The sequence below is a fragment of the Quercus robur genome, chromosome 7 (genome assembly GCF_932294415.1).
Source record: "Quercus robur chromosome 7, dhQueRobu3.1, whole genome shotgun sequence".
NCBI classification, from domain to species: domain Eukaryota; kingdom Viridiplantae; phylum Streptophyta; class Magnoliopsida; order Fagales; family Fagaceae; genus Quercus; species Quercus robur.
In genome coordinates, this window is record NC_065540.1 from 18,140,934 (window position 1) to 18,164,601 (window position 23,668).

The following is a 23,668-nucleotide window of genomic DNA, read 5'->3' on the forward strand; positions in this document are numbered from 1 at the left end:
GTGGTAAATGTCGTTGTTCTTAAATATGCTTAAACAAATCATACTCATTTACAATGATCTAGTTAAAGGAAAATGTTTAAACAAATTTGTCATGTGGTTATTTAACCACATACATGAACATAATTTCATTTTGAGCCACAAGGTGTTGTGTTCTTAAGCAATTTATAACAATAGTTTCGAGTGTAATGGACTTATAATTTAAATTTAAATGCTTTTGCAAATGAAAGATTAAAGTTTTAAAAATGTATAGGGATTAAATTTAAAATTACCTTTAAACTATGGAGTTTAAAATATATTTTACTTTATAATGGTTTTGTTTATTGACATGACACATGGTTTTAGAATTCCCCAGAAAATATAATTCGAATAAATCTATGGATACATTTTTTTTCAAACCCCTTTTCTTTTTCCAATTTTTTAAGGTGACAGGTTGTAATGGTGGGTGTTAAATTTTATAAGACGTTCACATAAGTCCACCACCATCAGTGTCACTTCTACTATTACCTACAGATTGTAATTTACCGCATAGTAAAATGTTGCAAAAAGGCGTAATTTCAATGACCAATAAGGACACATTTGTTAAGAGTCCGGCAAATGCTTCTGGCTAGTGCCTTTTTGATATTGCTTTGGAAGTCTAGCTTTAGCGGTAGAATTTGAGTACTAGAGAGCGTTTAGTTTTTACTTTTAAGCTCTAATGAAGTCCTTGTAAGACTGGGGAATGTAGACAGTTTAATTTTAATTTATTAGGTTAAACATTTGATTATGCGTTACTAAAAATGGTGACAAAAAATACAATATGATAATGACATATTTAACCCATCTATAATGCCAACAATGACAAAATGATTTTTGGCCCATTAAAGTTTCTCTGCGTGGCTTTAATTTAATTAATAACATTTGGTAAAAAAAGAAAAATAAGAGGTGAAACATTGGTATCGTGGGAAGTGTTTTTTTGTCTAAAGTACGGGTCATTGGTTTGAATTTAGGAATTAACCTTTTTAATATAGGAAATAAAACTATTTATCACTCACCTTTTTCAAGTTCTACATATATAAGGGTTTTATATGTACTATCATTTCTATCAATTCAACCGATAAAGTTTTAATGCCGATCCACCACTGTTGGGTGAATCCAACCCTTTTGTAAGACTTTGTTTTCTATGAATGGTATAAAAAAAGGATAAAATTTCTAATGGTTGGATAAGAGATTTGGAGTTTGATCTCTATTTACACCAAAAATCGATTAATGTCTTCGTCTAATGATAGAGCTATTATTGAAAGCGGACCTCATAAGTTGAAAGTTTCTCAAAAAAAGAAAAAAAAAGAAAAGAAAAATAAAGATCATGAAAGTAGATGGAAGGCCTGTTTAACAAACAGCAAGCTGTTGAAGTTTAATTTCAATCAATTATTATAAAGTATTATGCTCTAAAATAACAATTAACTAATGATAAGATCTTTCTTTAAAAAAAACTATTGAGAAGATGATGGAGAAAAGTTCTCTCAATAATTTAAAAATATGCTGCTTTTGTATTTTAAAATAAATTCATTCACGACAATATTGCTTACTGACATGGTAAAGGTGATGGAGAAAATGTAATTTTGAATAAAGTTTATAGTACTATGGTCTCTTTTATGAAGTAGTTTACACCTTTACTGTGTAATCATTCATGTGCTGAATTTTAAAAGGATCCTATAATCTAGTGCAATTTCGAATTTTCGATCATTGTCACCATTCCTGTCTAAATCTCACGACAAAAAAATTCCAACGGTAATGATATTATATAACCGTGTTGCTCTTCTTATTATAACCATTGATCATCGGTTATTTGACTATCAATTTGTTACAGTAACAGAGCAAAGTCTATGCTGAGTCTAAGATAAGCGATTGTGATCTTTTCTGCCATGATATGTACTACTAAGTGTGAGTTTCGATAGCATTGAATGCATGTTTTAGTGTGTTTGGCCTTTTTTTGAGTCCCACGACACTGTTTATGGGACCACCAAACTTATTATAACCATTGATCATTGGTGATTTGACTATCAATTTGTTACAGTAACAGAGCAAAGTCTATGCTGAGTCTAAGATGAGCAATTGTGATCTTTTCTGCCATGATATGTACTACTAAGTGTGAGCTTAGATAGCATTGAATGCATGTTTTAGCGCGTTTGGCCTTTTTTTGAGTCCCACGGCACTGTTTATGGGACCACCAAACTTAGCAAAATTCGTATATTCATGCATTTTTGGGTCCCATAGCACTATTTATACATTTAAAAATTATTTTGCTACAGTGTTTCAGTAATAAGTTTTCAGTTTTCAGCAGATAAACAGTATTCAAATAGACCCTAAAGTTTATATGTTTACCATTTTTCGAGTAGATTTTATACTTGAGGGATAGGATCGCATGTTGCAAATTGCACTTGGAGGGATAAGCCTGTAGAGGATCTCGATCTGTTTATGTCATTCTTGCTCTTTTTGGAAAGCATCTTATGTTGTAAGACAATTTAGACAAATTAATTCTACTGTTAACTATTTTGCTAGTTTATTAGGCGAATGTGTTTTGTCGTGATAGATGAACTCCTTTCATCCCCTCGATCGATCCCTCTTTGTGTGTTGAGAGTGAGTGATGGAAATGGACAGTGATCATCTTCTTTTATGAGATAAATTTTCTCTCATCCAAAAAAGAAAAAATACAGTCGGAAGCATATTGTTTAATAAACAACAAGCTGATGAAGTGAAATATGATTATAATAACTTAAGACATATTATGCTCTAAAAATACAAATGACTAATAACTGGAGGATAATTAGAGAAGATGTCCTAAGGATTTAAATGAGAAATGTTACATACACAAAATTTTTCATAACAAATTTCACAGCTGAATCGACTACCATTAATAATTTATTACTTCAATATTTATAAAATGTGTTGTGAAATTAATATATGGTGACTCTAGGCTTATTGTTAATGTTAAGCAATTTGGAAGAAAATTTATTTTATATGATTTATTAAGATGCAGGTGCAAAGTGTGATATAACCTATTGTTAAAAGTTAAAACATATATAATCCTAGTGAAGCCTTATTAGCATAGGATGAAAGTGGATTGGAGGAAAAGTACGTGAGAGGTTGCTTCGTTGTAGATTTCCCCGGGCCTAGAGTAGAGAGTGATACGATTTTTATTTTATCATCATCTCCAAGTCCAACAAAGCTTCAGATGCTTATATCAAAAAAAATTTTGGACGTGACTGCATGTGTGGATAAGGAATAGGAGTTGCATGCTAGCTGAACCAATAATTCTAGTAAAGGAAGAGGTTGGTGGGGAATGAGTTTGGGTTCCGGGAATCACTTTCTCGATTTGTCCCTTTGTCTCTGTCCCTCCAAAAGCCAAAAATGTGGTCAGATCAGGAACCCAGAACTGAACTGGTGCTGTTTAGGGATTGAGACATTGGAAACTTCCTTCTTAACTCTTAATCATATATTCCTCAGCTTCAATTTGGTTCGTATCGGCATGGCTTTTGGCTTTTGTTTTCACGGGATTGTATTTGTCTACTGTCTATACCACGCCGGCCTGTTCTGTACTTCTGTCCAAGTCCATCTTCCTGTGTCGTTAACTGGCGCCACATGCATGCGCCCAATCACTGCAGCTGCAATCTATATCTTCGTATGTGTCGGTGTAGTGTAGTGTCAAGTGTGGACTGTACTGTTATGCATTGCATGTATGCCAACCTACATCACCAAATGTACGTAATACAGTCATCTTATACATTAGTCACAACATAACACTTTTTTTTTGTTGTTGGCTAAAACCCAATATAGAGAAGTAGCATCTTTTCTCAACTGCTCAACAGCAGCAAGAGGAAGAGAGTGTCTTTTACAAAATTCAAAAAGCCTATGAGTAGCAGAAAATTTAGCAAGGGCATATCTAATACAATTAGCATATCTCCTTGGACCATTCACGTAAGTCCGTGTATAATAGAAAAATGTCTAGAATTTATACAATTTTGTCTAAAAATATCCCATATCAATCCGTTTATAATTATGTAAATTTACAAGTTTGCTATAAAACATTCATATTAGTCCATGTATAATAGAAAAATGTATAGAATGTACACATTTTTGCCTAAAAATAACTCACATTAATTCGTGTATAATTATGTAAATTTACAAATTTGTTTCAAATTTACAAACTTTGCTAAACAATTAATGGGCTGCAAAGTTTAGCTCTCTCCTCACCCAATTAAAATTATAACTAACAAAAGATTTGTCAAGGTCTAATACATGGCTAATCAGAGTTTGGATAGGCCAAGCAACTTGTGTATATCCATCTTTAAGCATCACCCTCCACTTCAATTCTCTCAATGTTTTCTGACTTCGCTAATTACAACGCCCAAAAATTGCTGCTGCTTCAGCCTGCACAGGTTCACAAATTTCATGAACTTTAGCCCAACTTTTAATCACCTCTCCCACTTTCTTTTCGAACCACAACAGCTAGAGTAGTGCAGTCTTTTAATACAGCTACATCAACATTAAATTTTACTTCTCCATTAGATGGAGGTTTCCAAGATGAATCCATGCTAACCTGAACATCTTTAATTGGATTGTTAAGGCTAAAACATTTTCCTCCTAATGTAGATGTTAGGAATACTGTAAATTTTATTACATAAACCTAACAACTTCATATGTATTAAATATTTATTTATTATGTTATTGATATGCCACAATCACATTCATTATTATATTTATTTTTATAAGCCTTTTGTAGTAAGAGATAGGATTCAAGTTTTCAGGAGGGAGTTTCATATACATATACACTTAAATTATGCTAGAAAAAAAAAATTATATCTTTTATAATTTTTTTTTTTAAATCTTTAGCATTTTCTTACTGATATTAAAAGACATGAAGTAAGGCAGAATAGATGTTCTTGCCTCCCTTGACAAAATCATTGGAGTTAAAAATAGTGAAATCCATTGCTCCTATCTTATGACATAATCTTCATTGTCATCATATGGCAAGTACATAATAAATAACCATCAAGAGACCATGCTTTTTGTGGAAGGATCACGGGAGGAATTGATTTTGTTCTCACTTTGAAGTCACAATCTTTCATATGATTAGCTTAATAAGTAAGATTTATTGGTTAAATTCTATTTCCTGACTGCTAGTTTGACTCTACATTGCATTTTACCATCTTTCTTTTTGGTTGGATTAGAAAATATGACTTCCGTATTCCATACGTATTTCACCTTTTTTTTTTTTTTTTTTTTTAAAAAAAATTTTAAAATTCGCCATGTCCTCTCTCCCGTGCATTTTGTTCTAAAGTAAATTAACGACAGCAATCTATACTATTGCTAGGATGACTGGGCCAGACATCGTTAATGCAATGGGAAACAATCTTAGGGTTGGCCCAAGCTGGACCAACCCAGCATTGGGCCTGGGATTACCACAACCAAGTCCTTAACCCAGTTCCCTGTTATTTTTGTGAGAAAGCTTGGCGTTACAACACACTGCCATAGCCCCACCAATAGTGTAGTAAGAGGTAATAAAATTGACTGAAGAGTGGAGATTATGAGTCCGTTTAGGAACAGTTTATTTAGTTGAAATTGAAATTTTTTTCTAAAAGTACTATAAATAAAGATAAAAGTTAGATGTAATAGTACAGAAAGACCCATAAATATATTAAAAAGTGCAGTGAGTACCATGAATAGTAGTAAAAATAAGTTAAATAATAGCAAAAATAAGTTAAATAATAAAATAAGTTGAGTTTAAACTCACCTCCCAAACACAACCTGTCGCTTTTTTCTTGGTTAAATAAGAATTCATTAATCAAGCAAAAGAAATGTCAGTACAACAAAGCAACCTGGCCATCTCCCTCATCATACCTAAAAATCAAAAAGGAAGTGGCACAATGTCCATAAAACCTTGAGTGAGTTTTGGACCAAGTAATGCTACGTATATAATAATTAAGTTGACAAGTTTTAATTGGCTTTCATCTAAACCCATAATGTATATTACATTTTTACCTACCATTAAGAACTTACCATGATAGTAGTTGTAAAATGTTTAATTTTACAAAAAATATAGCCCACTCTGCTACAGTAATTGTGATGCTGTGAGAGTGAAAAAAGAGGAGAAAGAGTGGTTTGAAAATAAAAGGAAATGAAACAAAGAAAAATAGCAGCATCCGTAGCAGATGTTGCAAAAATTATGCCATTTTACCACACCAAAGGCCTACTTTATTATTTTACCACATCATTGTACAACATCTCATTTATCAGATGTTTTATAATTCAATCTTATACATTAAAATAATATTTACTACACATTAAAATAATATATTATCCCCTCCCCATTATCTTCAACGACAACCCACAACAACCCACACTGCAGATCAACTGCCACAGCCCACAACCACCAGCCACCCCCACAAATCAACCACTGCTACCAAAAAAAAAAAAAAAAAAGCTCAAACAAACACTACAACCAATGTCAGACCCTACACCAAAAATTAAAACAAACAACCACCAAAAAAGAGAGAGAGAGATCGGCGAGATCGGAGCAGTGTGATGATCGGCGATGACGATGGCAATGATCGAAGTGGCCTCGCCCATGCCGCTTGCGCCAAAATACCCATGAACACCAACCAATCTTAACACCGATTCAGCCCAAGCCAAATACCCATCACCCGCAACTGATTCAACCCAAGCCTTAACCGATTCAAGCCACGACTCCACCACTGAAACACCAATTGCCACCGGAACTAAAACCCAAACGACTGAAGAGGGAGAGACAACTAAAACCCAAAACCGATCTCAAACACAATCTCCACAGTGACCCATACCCAAAATCGATCTCCACCGTGACCCAACAACCACCACCGGCCATCACCCCCACAGCCCACCACCACTGCCACTGTCATCGCCCATAGCCCACAGCCCACCACCACCATCAGATCAACCCAAATTGCAGCAAAAAAAAAAAAAAAAAAAAAAACCCACAACTAGAGAGCGTGGCGGAGCGCGCTGTCATTGTTGGAGCTACGCCGTCGTCGCTGCCGGTGAACATCCTGGACTGGTCGAAAAGAGAGGGAACCGGTATAGGGAGAAGAGAGAGGGAACCGAAGAGTGAGAGAGAAGAGAAAAGAAAAAATGAAGAGAGAGGAGAGAGAAAAGAGAATATAAAACAATAAAAATTTTGCAACATTTGTCCGTACCGTTGCAAATTTGCAACGATACTGTAGCCATGTTGTATAATTTTTGAGATTTAGCACATCTCATAAAGCACCATTTTTGTGTTTGGTGTGGCAAATGTGCCAAATATTTGGCATTTGGCACATTTGCCACACCTGCTGTGGATGCTCTAAGCCCAACGGTATCATGTGATTTGACGTGACAACACACTGCCATGGACTCCACCAATGCACCATAATAACAATTTTGCCATTGAAACTTAAATCCTATGACTTAAAACATCAAAATGGTGTTCCTAGTTTTTATCACTCAAACTCAAAATTTTTTTTTTTTAAAGTTTTGAGTGATGAGAACATAACTCAAAAATTATTCTTACAAAACATCGATTTCTTCAATAAATCCCACATGTTTTGAGTTTTGAGTGATGAAAATTGAGCTATATAGCTCAGTTTTCACCAATCCAAACACCCTCTAAATTGTCTAACAAAAGTACAAAGGAAAATTCTTAAACAACAAAGGAGACTATGCCTTATGAAACAAAGAAAGTATCTCCTACAGGAAACATATCACCCCATCATGTCTTTTTTTTTATTTATTTAAAAAAAAAAATTTGTTTCATTTAGGACCTTTGAGCATTACATCTTGGCCCATTCTCTTTAATTTTTTCAAAATTTTACAAATTTAAACCATGGTGGAGGTTGCTGGACAATTGAAACCACTTTAATATCCGGTGGGTTGATTTGCATACCTCAGTATTTAATCATTGATAAATCTTGTACTTTCTCAAAGCAATACTCTAAGAGCAACCACGTCAGCTTGTGGAAAGTTTTGCAAAATAGAAAAAGTTACTCCTTTTACACATTTTGGCCCCAAAAAAACACCCACATCAGTAAGTATAAAATTGTGCATCTATGCACAATTGCTACAGTAAGAGTATTCGCATCAGTAGATGCAAAATTTTTGTAAATTTGCACATCTAAAACCTACTTTTTCTATTTTACACATCAATTTTTACAAAACATCCACATCAGTTTATCTATTCTACACGTTTATTTAATAAAATATTCATTCTTTTACAATTTTTTATTATTTTCTTCACATCCCTCTCACCCATTGCCTATCTCTCTCTCACAGACCCAACAAAACCCAAAATCACCAACACCCATCCACCATCAACGACTAAACCACACCCATTGTCAAAGAGATCAACCACCATCATCAACCCACCAGCCACCATCACCATCAAGCAACCAACCTCCACCCCCATCTAGCCAAGCATCATTAACTCACCTGGCCATATTAACCCATATACCTGAAACCCCATTCAACCCAAAAGAAAGCCAAATCAACCCAAATACCCAAAAACCCATTCAACGCAAACGAAAGCCAAATCAACCCAATTCAACCTGAAACCCACTGATCAAATAACCAAAAATAAAGGAAAGCAATCAGATCGGTGGAGGGATCAGTGATCGATGGCGGTGGCAATCGATGGTAGTGGCAGTAAGAGATCGGTGGCGATCGACAATTGTGGAAGCTAGAGGAATGAGATGAAAGAAAGAGAGAGCTGAGAGTGTGTTTTGCTGTTCTGATCTGATGGAGAAAACGAAAGAGTGAGGTGAGAGTCAGAGGGGATAGAGAGAAGAAGAGAAGGAGAGAGAAAAAAAAAAACCTAAAGTATTATATGCAAATACTACAGTAATCGTGCATATATGCATGATTACTATAGCAATTGTGCATAAATGCACAATTTTACACCCATTGATGTGGGTGTTTTTTTGGGGCCAAAATGTGTAAAAGGAGTACCTTTTTCTATTTTGCAAAAGTTTACACAATCTGATGTAGTTGCACTAACCGTGCATATGTGCACAGTTTTTGTAGCTCTTCCATTTCTTATTTTAATATTATCTTTGTATATTATAAAAACACATTTTTCACACATTTTTTCTCTCTCCTCTCACTGAGAAACACCAATGCCTCTCAGCTTGTCTCTCCCTGTTTCATTTCTGAGCTCTTCCTCTCATCTTCTCTCTTTGTCTGCTTCTTATCAGCTCTTGCTCATTCTCATTGAGATTTTAGGGTTTTTTTTTTTTTTTTTTTTTTTTTTTTTTTTTTTTTGGTTTCAAGCAAGGTTCTTGAAAGTTTCTCTAAACTAATTTTTTTAGGGTTTCTTGGGAGTTTCTTGTTTCAAATTTTTTCAGGTTTGGGGTTTTTTTTAGGGATTCTTCGGAACACACCCAAAGTTATTTTTGGAATTTATTAGTATTTTAGATTTTGTGTGTATTTATATTTGATTATTTTAGAGTTTAGGTAAGGATTAAATTTCATGTCTTTTAGATAGGGATTAGTTTCCCTGTGTGTAGGGAAACTTTGAAGAATTTGGAGTTTTTAAAACTTGTATTAAATTTCTATTTCTCCCATGTTTTCGGACTGCTTGAATAGGGTATATACGTTATATATGTTTTGGATAACACTTTTATCCCAAAATGGGGGCTTAATAACACTTCTATCTTTTACCTCAAAAAAGATAGGGATTAGTTTCAAGCCAAATAAATCATATACACGGTTCACAAATAATCACAATCCTTACAAATTGCTTGTAATCCTATAGCTTTTCCTTCTTCTTCTTCTTCTTCTTCTTTTTTTTTTTTTTTTTTTTTTTTTTTTTTGGAGATAAATGGTAGAAATTTTATTTAATCAATATGCAAAACATTACATAAGAGAAGGAACAAGGAAAAGCTATTGGCTCAGGTCTCCAATAGTGATAGGGTTTAATAGTTTTCTTTTTGGTAAATCTTGGACTTAAACGTTTTATTCTCTCTGTAAAGTGAATTGTGGTGGATTACTAATCACCTGAGGTTATTAACATGACAAATACAAACCGAGTTAGTTTGATTATATCTAGTGGTCTTTTGAAATGTGGATCTAGAACTTGGAAGTATAGTGGTATTTGAAATTTTAAACTTCTAATGTCTTACAATGATCTCCAATTGCATGGTAAGTGATATGGTTATTGCAAATTGTCCAAAATATGAACATGAAAGCAAGAAAGGAACATTAAAGGACAAGGAAAAGATGTAAGAAACTATTCTTGAAAATTGAGTAAGTTGTATAAATATTATGTTCTTGAAGTACTAAGCATTTGTCTAATTTAATATATTTTTTTAAATTCTACTGTATATATATTTCTTAAAAATGTTGATGCATTTTGACAGATGATTTTATACTATTTTGATCTTTGTATAAGATGGGTGATGATGCTAGAAATACACTATATTTGACTAAAAATTATGCCTTTTTTGTAAACCAATAAGGTTTGCAATTTAGGTTTTAGTTTCTTATGGAAATTCTTGATCTCATTCAAATTGGTCATATTGTATACATGTTGCTGATTTGGAACATCTCTGATCATGAATTATAAAATGCTTAGAGATCATATTAGTTACTGCCAATATAGGTTGTACTTGAACTTAAAAAAGTGTGATAATTAGATCAGCTGGTGACATATACTTTTTGCACATGTGGATTTTTTGGTGCCTTATAATTACTTTGGTGTTGCTTATTAATGCTGCTTCTGAATTACTTTGGTGTTTGTTAGGTGATGGACTCACAAAATCCTTTCTTTCTTGACATTTTACAAGACAAGGAACAAGGTTTTGAGTCTTTTGATAGTAAGATTTTGATGTCCACTCCGCCTTTAGATGGGAATGTCCATCAATCTCCACCCCAAGTTGAAATGGGACAATCTACACCCCCCATTGCAAAAAAATCAACTACTAAGAGAAGTCAATGGGGAAACAACTTCATTGTAGATGAAGATAGTAAGCTAGTGTCGCCGTGGCTCAATGTTAGCTTAGACGCTGTGGCATTGACAGACCAAAAACACACAACATTTTGGGATAGAATTTGGTCCATCTTTCACAATGACAAGAAATTTAACCGCTCCAAGGATTCTTTATGTAGTCGGTGGTCAACAATTCAAAGGGAGACCAACAAGTTTTGTGGATACTTGGCCCAAATTGAGAACCAGAATGAAAGTAGTAAAACTGAGCATGACAAGGTATTTCGATTCAATATCTAATATGTATTGTACATCAATGCACTTTTAGTTTTATGATTCTCATTATTTTCAATTTTTTACTTTTGTAGATTGAAGATGCAAAAACTATGTATAAAACTAATAGCAAAAATGCATTTCAATTGGAACATTGTTGGAGAATTTTGAGGAATGAAGCTAAGTGGTTGATTCAAAGAGATAATTTGAAGGTCCGCACAAGACAGCCAGCCACACAATCTTGTCATACTTTTGCAAGCTCAATAAATCTAGATGAAGATAATGATGAGATGAACTCCGACGAAACCTTGGAGAGACCCATAGGCAAGAAGGCTGAAAATGAGAAATTAAAAAAAAGAAAGAATTGTGATGACGTGATCCCAATACTTTCCTTCCAATTTGACGAAATCAAGGAAGAAAAGAGGAGAATGCATGAAGAGAAAAAGGAAAGTATGCGCATAGCATTAGAAGAACGAAGAGAGTTAATGCGCATTGCATCCGAAGAATGAAGAGAGTTAATTCGTATCAAGGAAGAGAAGAATGAAGTAGAAAAGAGGAAAGTGGAAGATGAAATTATGATGAAAGATACAAGAACCAAGGATCCTGAGCAAAAAGAATATATTCGTCTACGTTGTTTGGAAATCTTGAAGAGATTAAGGTCTAAATTTCCATCATAATTTGAATATTATTATTGACAATATCTAATCAAGTAATTTTTTGTATAGTGCAAAGATACTAGAACATGGTTGACATAAATGATTTGATGTTAGACATCTCTTTTGTAGTGTTTACTTGTGTAGGGAACATGATTATTCAATCTCTAATCATGTTAGATATATTTTTGTAGTCTTCACTTGTGCAAGGAAACATATGTAATGTTGTAAATTTTGTATTGTGTACGGACAATAGCACTTGATTATTTAATTTAATGTTGTAAATTTAATTTATGCACGGACAATGTCTCTGTTGAAGATGGCTGTACTTGCTGATTTTATTGGTTGTATATGCTATTTGAATGTAAATTTAATGGTAGGTGATAGGGAACTCTTTAACTAACTGGTTTGTGTATTTATTGGTTGTATTTAACCATTTCTTAAATAGACTGCGAGAGCTGAGCAAATTAAGGACTTTTTTGATGGACCAAATTGAAACTAGTCAAACTACACCTTCTGTTTCATTATCTCAGCTCAGGCTTAAGAGATAAAGCCATAAAGAATACCCATATTTGAAAATTTTTCAAGAACATCCTTCCTGGCCGCCTCTTGTATAGAAGCAAAATGTTGTCTTTTACGGTCTTGTGGTGCTAAAATTGTTTTGACAAATGTTGCCCATGATGGATATATACCATCTGCAAGATAGTACCCCATCGAATAGTCATTACCATTTATCGAGTAATTAACCGGAGGAGCACGCCCTTCAACAAACTCAGAAAATACAGAAGACTGCTCTAGAACATTGATGTCATTGTGAGACCCCGATAACCCAAAAAATGCATGCCATATCCAAAGGTCATACGACGCCATGATTTCCAAAATTATCGTTGGATCACGGGTATGACCAATATATTGACCTTTCCACTTACTTGGACAATTTTTCCATTTCCAATACATGCAGTCAATGCTCCACAGCATTCCTGAAAATCCACGATGTTGGCCAACTGCTAACAACCTTGCAATGTCATTGTTGTTTGGTGGCCTCAGGTACTCTTCAGAAAAGATTGAAACTACCGCTTTAACAATTTTTTTTAAGCTTTTTATTGTAATGATTTCTCCAATCCTTAAGTATTCATCCATGAAATCAACCAACACTCCATAAGCAAGCATTCTGATTGCGGTGGTCATCTTTTGAAGGGAACACAACTCGAGTGTATTAGCCGCATTTCTTTTTTGAACAAAGTAAGGTTCAGTAGCTTCAACTCTTGAATGGATACGTAGAAAAAGAGAACGACTCATTCGAAACCTCCTTCAAAATACATTAGGAGGATACACTGGTGTTTTAGCAAAATAATCATGGAAAAGCCTGTCATGACCTTGCAAAGGATTACGCCAGATAAACTTGCGAGGTTGAACTGAACAACGACGTGATGTTGATGCTCCTTCATTGTTTAATTCTTCTATGGCAATAGCTAGAGTAAGTTCCAACTCATCATCATTAGAAGATGAGTTAAATGGAGACTTATCATTTGGAAAAATAAAATCAATGTCATTATGGAAATCCATTAAGAGAGAACAAAAACCGAATGGAAGAGATAATTTTGTAGAAGTGGATGGAAATTAGAGAGAAAATGGTCATTATAGAGCAAGAATGTGACTTGAGTTTGAATTTCAAAAATTTGACCTTTAGGTTTGAATTTACCATTGGGTTTAAAGTTAGGTTTGAATTTACCGTTTGAATTTCAAAATTATGACTGGTGGATATAACAATAAAAATTATGACCATTGGGTCAAAAAAAAAAATGACTGTTGGTCGGAGACATCGATTTGACAGCATCAGTTCGGTCACCAATTCTAGCAGTATGGTGGTCAGAGACATCGATTCGGCGGCAGTCGTTGGAGCCACTATTACAACAGTTGGCCCATCAGTGATGGCGGTACAATGGTCGAAGACACCAATCCAGTGGGCGGTCACCAAAGCCACTATTTTGGTAGTTTGGGCATCGGTGGCATTCGTCGAAGCCACTATTTTAACAATCCATCCACTGGTGGGTCACTATTCGGCGGTAAGGTGGGCGGTGAGACCAATTCGGCAGCGTTGGAGCCACTATTTTGGCAGTTCGGCCATCGGACCTCCACCATAAGCAGCTCCATTAGTCGAGCCACTGGTGTTGGTAGTTTACTTAAAATATAAGTTTAAATTAAAAAAAGTATGACCATTAGGGAAAATAATAAAAAATTGATAAAAAATGAATATTTTATTGAAATATCTTGTAAAATAGATAAATTGATGTGGGTGTTTTGTAAAAGTGATAGTGTAAAATAGAAAAAAGTAGGTTTTTATTTATTATTTTTATGTAAAATAGACAGAATCTTTTCTACAAGCTGATGCGGTTGCTCTAAAGCCTTCACTTGCCTAATTTATTTGTTTTCAAAATTCTAAAAAGGTGGAGTGAGTTTGGAATCTTTGGATGGTGTGGGAGGAGAGGAGAAGAGGGAAGGGGATGGAGAGGATTTAATGAACCTTTGTTTTGATGGTTTTTAAAGGGAAAGAATTTGTAGGGTTAAAGAAACTCCTCCAAACCTTTTATTTTTAATTCTCTCAAACTTGTAAAAATTGGAGGGAAGGGTGGGGTTACACTTAATCCTCAAAAACATCCAAACAAGGGAAAATGGTATCCGTTCCCCGCCCCCCACCCACTAATCTCCTCCTCAGTACTTCCAAACACATTGTAAATGAAACAAAAGAAGATGATGAGATCTCTCATTTTGTTCACTTTGTGGCACGCCATGACCAGAAGAATAGTGCAGTATACTCAAATTAAAAAAAAAAAAAAAAAAATACAAACAAACAAATTACTTGGTGAGTTAATCAAAAGGCTCACAACTGTAGGCTTGTGCCTTACAGCAGTTACAAGGAAGCAAAGTTAGGCATGAAAAACAAATGGTGTTTTACAATTGCCGAGTAGACGCAATGCCGCAAGGGAATTTAATCTTTAAAGCAAATAGTGTCCAGGCCTGGACCGCCTTTTATATAATTGATTATTTAAACTTCTAGCGATGGTCCTAAAGGAATAAACACTATAAACCTCTTGAGGATTGAAGTTGAAACTTCTTGGTATACGAATGGATTGGAAACACTCAAACAATACCGATTTGAATAATTCACTTCAATTTGATTTGGAATGAAAGTTCATGGAGTAAAAGAGTCTTCTAAATTTAAATATATACATGTACATACACAAAATATAATATGTAATAGTATAAATTATGATGGGTTCAAGTCAAGATCCTTATCCCAGGAGATAACCTTGCTAATGTACTATAGAAAAATAGTAATAAATATACAACTGGAGTATTCATGACAATAACACAATTATATTTAGGTTCTCTATAGTGCAAACATGTGAAGTTTATACCTCATAAACCTTATCCCAGGCTTCCCTGCAACTTCGTTACGAGTAGTCTTACTCCATGTTTTGGAGTCAATAACATTTTATAAACAGGGGAGTGACGATATTCTGGAGAGAGAGAAAAAAAGAATTTGGATAATATGAGAGAGAGTACTACCTTGAGTTCTAGCATTGCAAAGGTCTGACCAATGCATAATCGATTCCCGTAGCCAAATGGTAGGTATGCTTGGGGATACTTGCATGCTTTAGATATCCCTTGCGCAAACCTCTCTGGTTTGAACTCCAATGCATCTAGACCCCAATTTTCAGGGTCACGGTGCAATGCAGGAATAAAAAACCACATGTGGACACCTTTTGGCACAACAAATTCCCCCAACTTGATATCTGCAAAAGCTTCCCTCGACATTACAACAGCAGGCCCATAAAGACGAATGCTCTCTTGGATCACCATCGTCAACTGAATGGATATTTGTGATTATGAATATAAGAATTAAAACTGTATTACTTATAGACAAGGGAAGCAAGAAATTAATACTACCACTACTGTTAAATATTAGCAACGCGATGTGTTATATCATGTTGTGTATGCTAGAGTAGATGTGGAAGAGGAAGCATATAGGAGGAACACTGAGAACACGAGGGTTACGTGGTTCAGCCTTACGGCCTACATCCACGGAGGAATCCCTTAAGGGCTACATCTTTATTGTATGAGAGTGTAGTACAATAACCTGTGTTACAATGAACCCTAACATGAGTATATATAGGCGACTAAACCCTAGACTACTACTACAAGCAGGAATGGGCTTGGGCCTATTACATTGGACTAATATGTCTAATATATCTAATATATATCTCTAACACCCTCCCTCAAACTCAAGGCAGAAGCTCGATGAAGGCTTGAGGTTGGATAAGTATAAGAAGATCACTTGGAGATGCCTTGAAGAATGCCTTTGAAGAAACCACAATGAAGAATGTGCCAATTGACTAATTTCAGAGTCTCAAATGCAGAAATGGAGCCCAAAATCGGAATCTACGCGAAAAACTGAGCAAGATAGGCCCTTTCGGAAATTTTGACTTTTGGTCAAAGGTCAACGCAAAAAGTCAAAGTCAACTGGTCCAGAGTCAAAGTCAACAGTCAAAGTGCTCACGGGTTAGATCCGGGTGGTCCGGGTCGGGTCGGTCCGGTCAATGGTCAGCTAGGTGACGTGGTGCTGACGAGACGACACTGCTGACGTGGCTGATGACGTGTCGCTGACGTGGACTAGGGCTGACGTGGACGTGCTTGTGTGGCTACTGACGTGGATTAATGACGTCATCATATGACGTCAGATGACACCAGCAGCATTGTCGGTGCGTGGTAGAAGCGTGCACTGTTCACCAGCGCGTGAAGGAGCAACTAGAAACCCTGGTGGCGCGTGGTGGCGCGTGCAGCTTCGTATGACCGCCAGATTCTCAGGCCAAGTAGATCGGTGGACGAGGAGGCCTTCATGTTGGCGCGTGTACCAAGAAGACGATCTGAAAGTGATGAATCTGAGACGGTGCGTGGGAATTTTCCGAAGGCTTTTGCGGCGCGTGGAGGCTCGTGGCAAGGCTTGGGGTGACCGGATTTCTGGGTTTTGGTCGCGAGAGATCTTGGAACACGTCTGTGGTGTTGGCTTCGTCAGGCGAGGCTTGGATTTGCGCAGATCTGATAGGGAGAGGCACGGATTGCTTGGGACTTGAGGATTTGGACACAGCAGGGAGCCATGGCGGCTGCGAGATGCTATGGAGTCTAGATCCAGCAGACAAGCATGTGTGACTTCTGATGGCGGTGTGCACGTGAGAATCTTCTTTGTTAGAGATATTTGTTTGATGCCAAGAACGGAGTTTGGCTCTGATACCATGTTAAATATTAGCAACGCGATGTGTTATATCATGTTGTGTATGCTAGAGTAGATGCGGAAGAGGAAGCATAGAGGAGGAACACTGAGAACACGAGGGTTACGTGGTTCAGCCTTACGGCCTACATCCACGGAGGAATCCCTTAAGGGCTACATCTTTATTGTATGAGAGTGTAGTACAATAATCTGTGTTACAATGAACCCTAACATGAGTATATATAGGCGACTAAACCCTAGACTACTACTACAAGCAGGAATGGGCTTAGGCCTATTACATTGGGCTAATATGTCTAATATATATCTCTAATAACTACAACAACAACCAAATATTAATCTCAAAATATTGGGGTCGGCTATAGATCCTCAATTGGCTAATCAAGGTCAGCTGCATGTATTCTTTTTAAAAATGCAGAATGAAAATTTAAATACCATTTTCAACTTGTGAAATGCTTCCATGTCTTGAAAAAGATTAGATAATTGTTCTCCGCAGACCTCAAGAATTTCAGTACGAACACGCTCTTGCCATTCTGGGTGTAATGCAAGTAGCATCAAGATCCACGAGGCTGCAAGAGCAGTACTGCAAAGTAGATATTTTTACATAGGTCAACAATGAAGCGGTCTGTTTTAAACCCACGTGGGACCTTATCATCACTAGCGACAGCACTTTCAAGCATCATTTGTAAAAGGTTCTTTGCAGGTATGGTGCCTTTTTGGTTTTCTTGTTGACAATCCTTGACTACTTTGAGTATCAGTGTGTCCACCTCTTTCTTTAACCTCCATATCTCTCTGTTGCTCTTTGTGGGAAGAAATCTGGGTAACATACACAGATAAAAACAATTATTTCCTTGTCACAAAATTATCTTGATGAATCCTAAATGTCTTTTGGGGAAAAAAGGTTTTATTTATGTTAAAGTTAGAGGATGACTGAACCTAAAGTTGAATAGTCCAAAAAGTACACTTGGTTTGGACAAGGCATCTTGCAAGGAAGCAATCTTTGAAAAAATCTGATTGCCTTGGGAGTAAGAGCTGCCAAAACAAGCTTTTGAGATTATATCTGCCGAGAGGCTCTTCAAATCCTCATCAATAATCATGTCTGCAACACCTCCCTCACTCTCTACTATACGGTTCTCCCATGTCTTCATCATTACAATGGTAGATTGCTCTATCACACCCACCATATTCTGCCAATAAACTTCTACTATTTCATCAATATAAAATATCCAGAAAGAAAGAAAAGAAATAAGTTCACAAACAGCATTAATTGTTTTACTTGTGGGGTTATGTTTAGTAATTACCTTGACCTTGTTGAGGAAGAATTCAGGAGCAATGAGTTTCCTCTGGTAGGCCCAATTGCTTCGGTTAGCCCTAATGATGCCATCACCGAGCAAGGGCTGGAATGCCCCAGCCAGATATGAAGGTCTACCCAAATCCAAGGACTTGATCAGTCCCAGTTCCCTTAATAACTCTGGCTCACTCACATACATGTGTTGCTTGCTCCCTGTTGAGTACATATATACTGGACCTGCATTTCTCAACCATGTTAGCTTCCTATTAATTTTTATAGCTTGCTCCAAAGAAAATACTCATTATATGTTTTCATGCTTATAAGTTTATAAATATCATGAGCAAAGTCCCACCTCAACTTACATTGAAACGAATAAATGGGGGATTTGGGCAGTCATCATACTAAATTACTAATCCGAAAATAAACATGTCAACCTTTGGTTATAAAGAGATCAGAAATGTTAATAGTTTTTATTAGGTTTGTGTGGGAATCCAAACCCCAAAAGATGGACCAAGTTTGGATACAAATACCAAGGGTGTCTTTAGAGTATACCGATAAGCAGTGGAAACTCCAATTTCTTTCTTCGGAGCCGTTTCTTTTCCTGTCCATTTCTAGCCTAACAGCTTTGGTCTTGGCACTTTTAAACTCAGGTCTTCTTATATTAGGTTTCAATTATAGATTTTTATCACAAAATATAATACAGAGGTCACAGACATGCCTACTTTTAATTAGGGAAAACTATATATATTCTTCTAATTGTTATGACATGACTTGAATTGATGCACCATGTCTCACTAGATTGCATTCCATCACTTTTGCTATTTCTGTTAAAGATCAAGTGGCACACATGACACATCTATGCCTACAAACAGCTTTGGTTATATATACAATTGAATTCGCCTTAAATTTACCCACATATACAGTTATGTGTTTGTTCATGCCCGTGTGTGTATCAAATTTACACAGACATCTTTAATATCTGTATGAATATATTTATATCATCCAATGGTTAAGTAACTATGAACTACCATAAAATATCACCCTTAGCATTAGTTTTAACTTATTTTTGAACATTTTAGTTTTGCAGTGTGCTATAACATTAACACAGTCTTCGTTACTTGTTCTCACTTACACAAAACAAATAAGTTGATAAATCAAAATCCAAGATACAAACAAGAAATATGATTAAAAAAAATAAAAAAAGAAGAAGAAGAAGATACAAACAAGAAAATCCCTATAATATAATATGAAAAAGAAAAATCAAAGACAAACCAAGAATTTCTATATGTGTTGAAAACTAAAATCATATAATTTGGAAGCATATATACCATACTCTTGTCTCCATTGTTGGAGATATGGGAAGAGGGAGTGAGTCCAGTTTTCAGAGACAGGCTGGCCATCAGAAGTATTGTTGATCATGGAGGATTGGATCTTCTGCATCTCAGAAATGTTCCCATAGGGAAAGGAAGGCTGTGGCCCTCTAATGCCTTGCCTCCAAAGCATTGATCGAATCCGTCTGGGCTTCAGCCACACCTCATGACATACTCTAATTAACACACTACATGCCCCTATCACTACAAGAGACCACCATATCTCTGCTACCAATCCTTGTTCCATCTGTGTGAGTTTGTGTGTGTGTGTGTGTGTTTGTCTTTGGAGTTGCAGACTTTTGACTTTCCCTCTCTCTCAGTTGGATCAGAAATTTCATAAAGCATTTTACTAATAGTTGTAGTAAACCAATTTTGAAAAAAGTTTATTGAGAATTGAAAAAGTGGTAGTAAACCAATTTTAGAAAAAGGTTATTGAAAAATAAAACTTTTTTAAAAATGAATTTATTAATATGTGCCCTTAATATGTGCCTTAAGGACACACATTAATCAGACCCTTTCATAAAATATGAAATTGAAAGTAAAGGCTAGCTAGTAATCACCCCCCTAGATTCCCACAAAATGCGAACATTATGCATAGAGTACGACTTTTTATGACACGGTAATTGGTTAGGTAATGTGAAGCCATTTGTATATCAAATGCCAACTTCTGCCGTCTTTGTTCTAATATTTTTATCTACATCTTGTTTGTATCGTAGAATACGATGTAATGTATGGTCACCTCGTTTGTCTTTGGAAACAATAAACAATAAAAGAAACAAAGCACAATGCTAAATAAACAATTTATGCCTAGTAATAAGCAATGACTTCCTTTGTACCACGTGTTGCCTTAGTGGGGTAACAGTAAAGTGTAAACCCAAGTCCAACTCCTATCTGGGATTTATCTCTGTGGGTGGCTCGTGCATTCAGGTGGTTAATCCAAAACCAAAAGGGTCCTGCCTTCATGAAAGCTTTATTACACAAAAATAATTTTAACAATATCTACCTAATTGAAATTTTCAATCATTCTAGTAAGCTTTATTTCCAAATGGGACATCTAAGGTTCAAAAAAAAAAGAAGATTATCAAAAGAGACATTTAGGGAGATTTCTCAACTCACCTTTGCAAAACACTCAATTTCATTTCTTCTTCTCTTTCGCTCAAGAATGGTGGTTTCCTCAGGCTCAAGTACCCCATAACTTTTGGGTCTTTCGGAAACAAATTTTGAAGCCTGCAATAAAACTTGAAGAAATATATTAAAATCTAAAGCTCACATGAGAAACAGTTAACCGCCAAAATGGAGACGAAGAGCTAAAGCTCTCCGAGAGAGAGACAGAGCAATAAACTGTTCGTTCTTTTGGTCACTAGTCAGCTCAGGACTCTAAAAGAGAGATGGTATAAAACTAGAGTAACCTGTCTTTCAAAACATTTTTAAGTGTGAAATTATTATTAGTTCTTATTTATGTGTTTTTTTACCTATTAGTATCCGTTTATAATTTAGAATTTGTTGTGAAATTATGATGGACATAACATGTCTCTTACCAAGGTTGTTCGAGCCCATACATTTTTTTTTTCAGGATTATTTAATAGGTACAACAGTACAACCTAGATGGGAGATTTGAACCTAAATGCTACAAAGCTCTTGCTTATTTGGAGCTTAAACTCATTGTAAAACAAAGTGTAATTCATTTTCTATTTGGTGACTTCAAGTATGTTTACAAAGCTTCTCAAAAAAAAAAAAAAAAAGTATGTTTACAAAGTAGCACTAAGATTAAAACTTTTACTCTTTAAAAAATCTATGAAAATAATTACTAATAACTAAATTATAAATGGAATTATTATTCAAGTTAATTAAATAACATTATTTTTGTTTATAAACTTATAATAAATTAGATTTAACAATATTAAAAATTGTATATAATTTTACTATAAAATGGACTATTTATATCATTCATAGATTACTATAAAGTAGACTATTTATATCATTTTTTTTTTTTGGGTTAAAATCTATTTATATTATTCATAGATTACAATTAAGGGTTTAGCTTACCTTTAGTACTTTTTTAACTGGGGGTCTCTTTTTGTTTTAAATACACAATGACAAATGATAGTGAGTTTTATTTTCCACATTTTATTTAGTTAATAGGTGATGTCGCAGTTTCTTATTAAAACAAAAAGGATTTCAATTAAAAAAGTATCGAGGTAAGCCAAATTATACATACATTAATAAATAACCATCAAGAGTCCATGCTTTTTGTAAAAGTGTTTATTTCTTTTTCTTTTTGTGGAAGGATAACGGGAATTGATGTTGTTCTCACTTTGAAGTCACAATCTTTCATATAATTAGCTTAATAAGTAAGATTTATTGGTTAAAATCTATTTCCTGACTGCTAGTTTGACTCTACATTTCATTTTACCATCTTTCTTTTTGGTTGGATTATACAAGATCGTTTGTGTAGGGACACGATTTATTTAACGGCCCAAGAATGACGTTGGGCTCGTATGCAAAGGGCCCCAACAATATGATTTATAGAGAATGGGCTTGAAAGGCATGACCTTGGGCACAGGTGGACGGTTTAATCCTGGCGTCTATGGAAGTTCTTATATGGGTGGACTTGGCTTGACTAGCTAAGCCCTCCATTAGTACGGGTTGTATGACTTAAGTCCTTGGACGCTGTTCGAGGAGCCTTATATCCTTCCTGTTCTCCCTTTTACCGGGAGAGGGAGTCTCTCCTTTTACTAGGGGGTTTTTCCTTTTATACTAGTATTTGTTTCCCCCTTTAGAGTCCACGTGTAAGTTTCACTTTCCTGGGGTGCAGACCTGTCCTGTCAACCCATACCTAGAGTGGTTTGGGGTCATTGGGAAAGTTAAAGGATATGGTTTAGAGTATGGACTTGTCAGATACATGGTTTTGTATTATGATATTGGTAGCTTTTTCCCTTGCCCTGCCCCTACATTCAGTTTGCCCCTTTCTTCAGGCATTTCGTGAGGTGCCGAGCATGAGGTCGTCCTCGGCAATGGCTCTCCTCGGCTTGGGCCCTGGGCCTTAATGCAGAGTGGGCCTGGCCCGCGAATTCTCTGCCCCCACAGTTTGGATACAAGATTTATTTATTTTAGAAAAATCCGGATACAGAATATGATTAGCATGTTCCATACGTATTGCACTTTTTATTTTTTATTTTTTTTATTCGTCTTTTCCTCACTCCAACACATTTGTTCCGAAGTAAATTAACGACACGACCGTTGGGCTTTGTGGAGCCTAGTTGTGTTTGATCCGGTTGACGACTCGACCCAACCCAAATAATGTTACGTGATTTTTAATGAGAGATTTTCTGAGATTTAGTCCATGGAGTAGAGGTTGAATTGTTATGACCTTAATTGTTATGACATGACTTGAATTGATGCACCATGTCTCACTAGATTGCATGCCATTACTTTGGATATTCTTGTCGAAGATCAAGTGGCACACATGGCACTAGGGGTGTTCACTAAACCGCAAAAACTGCACTAAAATCGCCCGCAAAATGGCATAACTGCACCGCACCACACCGCACCCTCACTATATATTAACATATATTTTTTTAATATTAAATATATTATTAATAGTTTAATAAATAAAAAAATTAATAACCATAGCAAGTGTTGATTAGGAAAGCCAACCTAAAAAAAAAAAATTAGCTCAATAGTTTAAAACTTGTCCCAAAACAAAAGGAAAATCAATTTTGGGCTGAACAGGAAAAGCCCAAAATTTAAAAAATATACCGGCTTCAAACCGTATCTTATACGCCGCACCGCACATATAATCGCAAAAACAAGGTGCGGTGCAATTAT

General features: G+C 35.6%; 2 protein-coding genes and 1 pseudogene across 2 annotated transcripts; 1 reads left to right on the forward strand and 2 right to left on the reverse strand.

Moving 5' to 3' along the window:
- Positions 1-10,786: 10,786 nt before the first annotated feature.
- On the forward strand, positions 10,787-11,748 carry LOC126691106 (glutathione S-transferase T3-like). The gene is made up of 2 exons (XM_050386182.1): positions 10,787-11,245; positions 11,335-11,748. The coding sequence occupies exons 1-2, from the start codon at positions 10,787-10,789 to the stop codon at positions 11,746-11,748; spliced, it is 873 nt and encodes a 290-aa protein (XP_050242139.1).
- Positions 11,749-12,432: 684 nt separating this feature from the next.
- On the reverse strand, positions 12,433-13,080 carry LOC126691107 (uncharacterized). The gene has a single exon (XM_050386183.1). It carries the CDS (start codon positions 13,078-13,080, stop codon positions 12,433-12,435), a length of 648 nt encoding a protein of 215 aa, XP_050242140.1.
- A 2,051-nt stretch (positions 13,081-15,131) lies between these two features.
- LOC126692603 (cytochrome P450 714A1-like) lies at positions 15,132-21,226 on the reverse strand (annotated as a pseudogene).
- Positions 21,227-23,668: the final 2,442 nt, after the last annotated feature.